Source organism: Miscanthus floridulus, chromosome 18, assembly GCF_019320115.1.
Source record: "Miscanthus floridulus cultivar M001 chromosome 18, ASM1932011v1, whole genome shotgun sequence".
Lineage (NCBI taxonomy): Eukaryota > Viridiplantae > Streptophyta > Magnoliopsida > Poales > Poaceae > Miscanthus > Miscanthus floridulus.
The window spans coordinates 53640326-53648023 of record NC_089597.1 but is presented as its reverse complement, the minus strand read 5'-3'; the positions used below and the strand labels follow the sequence as shown (position 1 = coordinate 53648023).

At 52.4% G+C, this 7698-nt stretch overlaps 3 protein-coding genes across 3 annotated transcripts; all 3 read right to left on the bottom strand.

Moving 5' to 3' along the window:
• Positions 1-903: 903 nt before the first annotated feature.
• LOC136523853 (uncharacterized mitochondrial protein AtMg00860-like) lies at positions 904-1695 on the bottom strand. The gene is made up of 2 exons (XM_066517394.1): positions 1481-1695; positions 904-1285 (listed from the first exon to the last, which is right to left on the bottom strand). Exons 1-2 carry the CDS (start codon positions 1693-1695, stop codon positions 904-906), a joined length of 597 nt encoding a protein of 198 aa, XP_066373491.1.
• Positions 1696-2010: 315 nt separating this feature from the next.
• Positions 2011-2973, bottom strand: LOC136523852 (uncharacterized). Its single transcript, XM_066517393.1, has one exon. The coding sequence runs from the start codon at positions 2971-2973 to the stop codon at positions 2011-2013; it is 963 nt and encodes a 320-aa protein (XP_066373490.1).
• A 195-nt stretch (positions 2974-3168) lies between these two features.
• LOC136523850 (uncharacterized) lies at positions 3169-3633 on the bottom strand. The gene has a single exon (XM_066517392.1). It carries the CDS (start codon positions 3631-3633, stop codon positions 3169-3171), a length of 465 nt encoding a protein of 154 aa, XP_066373489.1.
• Between the last annotated feature and the right edge of the window lie 4065 nt (positions 3634-7698).

The following is a 7698-nucleotide window of genomic DNA, read 5'->3' as shown; positions in this document are numbered from 1 at the left end:
AACTAGTTATCCTTAACCTTGTCGTCCATCCTTTGAAAACCGAAACGGTTTCCATCGTAGGGGCATGACAACTTCGATTGCCTAATCGATCTCCATTACCATGACCTAACTTAATTGCCTCTGCAAAACACCCGTTAGTCATAGTAATCTTGTATTGACATTAATCACCAAAATCCAACTAGGGGCCTAGATGCTTTCAATGGCGCACCCCCGAACAAAGTCGCGGACCAGCCGATGGGCACGGCTGTTGTAGAAGGAAGCCCGCAGCCGATGGAGAGTTTTTTGGACACCCTCATGGCCGGCCTCATGAGCATCTCAGAGCAGCTACGGCCACAAGCTGGAGGTCTCTGGAACTAAGACACGGCCCTTGTAGAGCCGCAAGCCATCGACGAGTTGCCAGCCGTCCGGTGCTGTTCCTGCAGCAAGCTGGTGGCGAAGGTTCCAGGCCGCTATGTCATCCTACAGCTCAGCATGTAGGATATCAAAGTCGGTGAAGAGGGGCCCGAAGGGAGCTAGGACCGCCGCCACCTCGTCACGGCACGACAGCGCGTCTGCGATGGTGTTGAGCTTCCCAGCGCGGTTCTCAACTGTGAGGTCATAGCCGAATAGCTTGGACACCCACATGTGCTGAGGGATCATCGTCAGGCGCTGGTCAAGGAGGAACTTGAGGCTCTAGTGGTCGGTTTGGATGGTGAACGCCTGACCCTAGAGGTAAGGGCACTAATGACGGATAACCTTGACCAACCCAATGAGCTCGCGCTCATAAGCTGGCAGCTTCGCATGGTGAGGAGCAACTAGCTGGCTGAAGAAGGCAATGGCGCCATCACCTTGGTGCAGCATAGTGCCAAGCCCTGCGCCAGACGCATCGTAGTCCACCACGAACCGCTGGGTGAAGTCTGGAAGCTAGAGGAGAGGCGCAGTGATCAGCGTAGTCTTGAGGGCGAGGAAAGCCACTTCGGCCTCCGCTGTCCAGGTGAAGGCTTCCTGCTTGAGGAGAGCAGTAAGTGGCGCTGCGACACCACCGTACCCAGCGATAAACTTTCGGTAATAACCGGTGAGGCCGAGGAATCCGCGCAGCGCCTGGACTGAGCGGGGTTGTGGCCACGCCTCCACCGCAACGACCTTGTCAGGATCCATGGCGACCCCCTCGGCTGTGATAATGTGACCGAGGTAGGCCATAGATGGCACATCGAAGGAACATTTGGAGCGCTTGGCGAAGAGATGATGGTCGCGCATCTGCTGTAGCATAGCCTTGACATGTTGTAAGCGCTCAGCCCACGAGTGGCTGTAGATTAGAATATCATAAAAAAACTAGAACAAAGCGACGGATGAAGGTTTGAGCACATCGTTCATGAGCACCTGAAATGTCGCCGGTGCATTGGTGAGGCCAAAGGGCATGACGAGGAACTCGAATTGCCCACGGTGGGTCTAGAAGGCAGTCTTGGCGACGTCGTCCGGATGCATGCGCACCTGGTGGTACCCATTGCGTAAGTCAATCTTGGTGAAGAAGTGGGCACCTTTCAGCTTGTCCAAGAGCTCGTCGACCACTGGGATCGGGAACTTATCTTTCACGGTGGCGTCGTTGAGGGCGCGGTAGTCGACACAGAAGTGCCAACTGTCGTCGTGCTTGCGGACAAGGAACACCAGGGAGGAAAATGGTGAGGTCGACTCCCGGATGATCCCTTGGCCGAGCATGTCCTCGCACTGTCGCTCGATTTCATCCTTGAGGAGCTACGGGTACCGGTACGGCCGCACCACCACAGGTGGGGTGCTCGGCAGGAGGTGGATCCTGTGGTCGTGGTGGCGTGGTGACGGCAGCCCACGGGGCTCCTCGAAGATGTCGTGGTACGACTACAGTAGCTCCTCTAGCACCGCACGAAGGTCGGCGATGATGTGGGTGGCCACGCCCTGACTGTGCATGCCGGTCTAGTGATGGGAGCTGCCGTTGTACCAGAAAGACATCGCTAGGGCGCCGAAGTCCCAGACGATGGGCCCCAGCGTCCGGAGCCACTAGACGCCAAGGACCAGATCGAAGCCGCCCAAGTCAAGCGTGAAACAGTCGATGGAGAAGGCCTCCCCACCAATGGTGACCGGAGTAGCGAGGCAGACGCCCGGGTTGCGCACCCGGTCGCCGTTGGCCACCATGACGTTGAGGCCGACGCGCGGCGTGACGGTGAGACCCAGGCGCTCCACGAGCGTGGAGTGGATGAACGTGTGGGTGGAGCCCGTGTCCACCAACGCCCGCAGTTGGACGCCGCTCACTGTGACCTGCAGCAGCATAGAATCAGCGGAGCTGAGGCCAGTCAGCGCGGAGAGGGATATCTCCAAGTCATTGATCTCGCTGAGGGGGTCGTCCTCGCCGTCCGCCAAGTCCATGAGGAAGACGCCCTTGGCGGCGCACTTATGATCCTTATTGTACGACTCCAGGCAGAAATAGCACTGCCCACTTTGGCGTTTCTCCTGCATCTCCACCGGCGTAAGGCGGCGAAAGCGTGGCCGTGGCCCCTCCGTCTTGCCATCCTGCACCATGGCGCCAGGGGCAGCAGTGGTGGCTGACGCAATTGCCCGACGGCTAGAGCCCTTAGGCGCCGCTGAACTGTTGACAACAGAGGACTCCGCTTGGCGTTGCTCGAACGCCCGCGCAAGGCTCATGGCCTTCTGAAGATTGGCGGGGTGCTGCATCTCGACGTCATGGGCCAGTGGCTGACCCAAACCTCCCGTGTAGAGGTCAATCACCGTCTGCGTGGCGAGGTCGTCGCAGCGCGCAAGCAGGGCCAGGAAGCGCCGCGAATAGTCCTCCACGGTGCCTGTGCGGATCAATGCCTTGATCTCCGTGATCGAGTTGGTGCGGATCGGTGGCCCGAAGCGAAGGTTGACGAAATCCACGAAACACGGCCACGGAACCATGCCGAAGTTGCGCTCCATCTGGTAGTACCACTCCGCCGCGGTACCGTCGAGGTGCAGGGAGGCCATCCACACCTTCTCATCTTCTGGAACACGATGGCCGCGGAAGAAATTGTCGCATTTATTGAGCCAGGTCAATGGATCCGACTCCCCATTGAAGGTGGGAAACGGAATTTTGGGTGTCCTGTGCGGATCACGACGTCGATCGAGGAAACGGCCTCCACCGCAGTCGTAGTTGCGATCCTGGTCACGGTCGCGACCTTCTCATCCGTAGTCGCGGGCGCCCCGGCTGAAGTCGCGGGCGTCGTAGTCGTCGAAGCCGCGGTCGGTGTAGCCGCGCCCGCTGCGGTCAATGTAGCCGCGGCCGCCCCGGTCTTCGTAGCCGCGCTCACCGCGGTTGTCGTAACCCCGCCCACCGCGATCATCGTGGCCGCGGCCGCCACGATCGTCGTAGCCGCGGCTGGAGAAGTCGCGATCGAATGCGCCGCGGGCGAAGCGGTCCCGGTCGCGAAGGGCGCGGTCACGAAACGAGGCCCAGGCGCGGTTGCGCTCGATGTCGTGCGCGTCGTCCTCCACCTCGTCATCGCCACTGTGGTCGTCGTTCCCGCCGGTGCCCTTGTCATCGTTGGTCTTGCCGGTCTCCACGTGCGCTAGACGAGAGTCGTGGGAATTGAGACGGTTGTTGATGGTGGTGAGTTGGCCCAAGATGCGATCAAGCTTTGCGTCCATGGCCGTAGGATCAAGAATGGTGCCGGACATGGAAGTCGATGCACCAGAGATGGTCTCTGATACCAAATTGATACGGCGTTGCCGTCGTGGAGTATGCAGGGGAGAACGGAGAAGGAGCTGGGACTGGAGATTGGAACGGAGAGGATAGCGGGGCAATGGCGCGGTGGGAAGATCACCGGCGGCAGCGGCAGAACCGCGCGCAGCCACCGTCGAAGAGGAACACCACCCGCCTGGGTGGTTCTATTCTTCTTCGATAAGATTGATTACATTCCTAAGTGCATCATTTATAGTCCAGGTGCATTTCCTTCCTAACAAACAATGATCTAGATCCTAAAAATCCTCCCTGATTATTCTCTTACTAAAACTGAAAAGGCCTTAGCCACTGCTGGCCGTGGCCCTCCTCATCCTGCGCCTATAGTGGCGTCCTATAAAGGAGTCCACAACAGTTTGGTGCTTCCTTCTATACTGCTGCTTGGGACTTTATCAAGCCAGAATTGGAACAACTTCTGTGTGCCTTCAACAACAATGAGGCAGAAATGGAGAGGATAAATAGAGCCTACATTGTCCTGCTGCCCAAAAAGCCAGGTGTGATCTCACCTGCAAAATTTCTCTGTGAAGCTCATCTCGAAGGTCCTCACAAGTAGGTTACAAAATCAAATTCAAAGTCTGGTAGCTCTTGACCAAACTGGATTTATAAAAGGGAGATCGATCTCTGAAAATTTCATCCTTGCCACGGAACTGGTTCAGTGCTGCTATAAGAGGAAAATTCCTAGCTTGGTAATTAAACTAGATTTTGCGAAGGCTTATGACTCAGTGAACTGGCAGAGCCTCATGGCGATTATGGAGTATTGAGGGTTCTCAAAAAATGGTGTTTGTGGATCAGGTCCCTTCTCAGGACGTCCATGTCAGCAGTATTAGTAAACGGAGTGCCAGGACCCAAACGAGGGCTGCGACAAGGGGACCCCATTTCCCCATACCTGTTCTTGCTTGTGGCTGATGTGCTTCAGGCTCTGATCAATCACGACGGCTCTATCTCCCAGACTCTTGCACCGGATAGGAGCTGCCCCATTCTTCAATATGCGGATGGCACACTGCTACTTATCCCTGCAGAGCTAGGTGCAGTTCAGACACTCAAATCCCTCCTGGACCAATTCTCAGCTGCTACAGCCCTGATGAAGATCAACTACCACAAAAGCACCTTGGTGGCACAGTTCTGAAGCAGAGTGCAGCCAGTTCAAAGCAGTTCTGCAGTGCAAAGTTGACAGTTTCCCTCAGGTGTACCTGGGGCTCCCCCTCTCTGATGTCAAGCTCAATTTGTCAGCATTTACTCCATTGATTGCAAGAGCAGATAAACAGCTCGCGGGATGGCAAGCGATGTTCCTGAACCCCAAAGGAAAACAAGTTCTTGTGAACTCAGTTGTGGACAGTGCCATCTCTTACCTCATGGCTGCTATGCTTCTTCCTGCAGAAACTATTGAATCCTTAGACCAGAAAAGAAGAACCTTTATTTGGTCAGGGAAGGACCGCACCAATGGGGCCAGATGCCTAGTTGCATGGAATCAGGTGTGCATGCCGAAAGAAAAAGGGGGGCTCGGAGTGAAGGACGTTGCCGTTCAAAACCAATGCTTGCTGCTGAAACTTCTCCATAGGCTGCATCACCCCGCCAACTCGGCTTGGGCTCAGTGGGCACGTGAAGAAGTGGATTTGAGCATTTTGAAAGGTAAAAATGCTGTTGGTCCTCATTGGGAGGCGTTGCGCTCACTTCTTCCACTGTACCAGAGTATCACCTTTGTAGACGTTGGTGATGGCCGAGCAACAGACTTTTGGAATGACTGCTGGACAGGGAAGGTGCCGCTAGCTGCTTGATTCTCTAACCTCTTCAGTCATGCAAAGGTTAAAGAAATTCAGCTTCTTTTTGAACGTAAAAAAAAAATCAGCTTCAAAAAGTGGTAGATAATGGAATTCATGAATTCTTGGTACCACGCCTTTCGAGAATGTCTGCAGGAGAGTTGGAACAGGTGTTAGGTATTATCACTGAGATAGTGCTTGAAGACAGGCCGGATAACCGTATCTGCCCATTTGCCGCTGCTGATGGTGTGCTTCAGGCTGGACCTGTATACAAAGCTATCAAAACACATGGCATCAGCCAGAGCCTTCTCTTGCTAGCTTGGTCCAATTGTGCCCCCCTCGGGTCCAGTTCTTTGCCTGGCTTTTGATCCAAGAAAGAATCCAGTGCCGAGCAAACCTGAAGAAGAAGAAATCAATTGTAGAAGATGACAACTGCGAGCTGTGCAAGCAAGCATCAGAAAGTGCCGATCACTTGATATTTAGGTGTCCCTTTGCTGAAAATGTCTGGACAAAAAAGGGTTTTTCAGTGGACGACGCCTTGGTAGGACTACTATGGGATGTGAGAAGACCAGAATCAATTCCTGCCAAACAGTATCATGTGTTTTTGCTGCTGCTGTCCTGGAAGATCTGGAAGCATAGAAATGACGTGGTTTTTCAACATATGGAGCCATCCTTTGCTCGCCTTGGTGCGGCCTTGAAAGAAGCTGCTGCCCTGTGGCAATTTCGCTTTCCTAGTGGTGATAGATATGTAGTCACATATTGGTGTAACGCCTTTGTTTCCATTCTGGCTTGAATCTGTTGAATATGTAATTCCTCCATGTAAACCTCCTATCATGTTTGAACAGCAAGTGCTTTGCTGTTCAAGAGCAATATAGCAGGTGGGGAATACTCTTTCCCCTCCGCTTTCATTAAAAAAAAGGAAAGAAAGAAAGCAGTCGCAGAACAACGATGCTGCCCTTGGTGAGCCTCTTCAGTCTTCAGATTGAGAGGGGGGGCAACTAGATTGTTTCATCAGGTTGGTTCCTCGAGGTTTGTCCCTTAGGCGCCCGCTGAAAAAAAAAAACTGAAAGCAGAGGATGATATTGTTCTTGCACATTTCACCTTGTTGGGATGGTGTTGCTTGTGTTTGCGTAAGTACTGGTAAATTCTAGGGGAGTGGGAGCTTTGAAGATGCTGCTTATGTTACTCAAATTAGCTTTTAGGTTTGTTGAAACTCCACTATGATCAACTTTGTCGCTCATGCTTGCCGAGTTGATGTTATTCTTTTTTAGGATTACTTGATTGATGTTATTGATGGGGTGCTGGGCATTTCGATAACACAACAGTATCAGATGGACTATGCCCCTTGTATCAGACTATTATCTTATTTAATTACTGATAATTATTTTTGACCTTGTCAAAATGCTATAAATTTCGCGTGGAACTTGTGCCTGGTTTCATAGCTAGATACTTCTCTTCTGTCTCTGGAAATCGAATTGCTTGCTAGCAGTTGAAATACTCGTGGCAACGAAAAAAATACTTGTGGGAACGATGATTTTAGCAGACTGAATTCAAGTTTGTAGACCTGCACACCTTGAACAAGTAGCCAATGTGTTGGCATAGCCCTGACAGAATTCAGTCATGTGAAGGCTGAAGCCACAAGGCCTCTGAAATCAGAAGGTGAAGGAGACACTCCACATCTCACATATACTGCACTGGATATATGTGTTCCATTTGGATTCGAATATGTCGTTGGAAAAACTTCCGTACCCGGGAACTACTCCAGGAAGACGCAGCCAACTGGACGCCGTATGCCTGGTTTCAATTTGTCCTAGAACACCATCGCTCAAGAAAGGGGTGAGCCTTGAGGCTCTCGTCTTTTTGCAAGTACTAAACTGTTTGTTACATGCATTTTAAGGCTTGTTTAAAATGCTGGAATCCGTTATGAATATCCTATATGCTATCTATTTCATTTAATTTATAGCGCACGGAGGTCCTGATGAAATTAGTTTAGTTATCACACTTTGCCATTGCAGCAATCTGTCTAGGGTGTGCGTGCATACGAGTAATTTATAGGGCACGGAGGTCCTGATGAAAGTACGGAGTAGTTGCTTAGAGTAATCTGTCTAGGGTGTGCGTGCATAAGAGAGAGTGTGGCAGGGCATAAATAGCATTTCACAACGTCGCAAAAAATATAGCATTTCACAACGGCTGCAAAAACAAAAAGAAAAAGGAGAG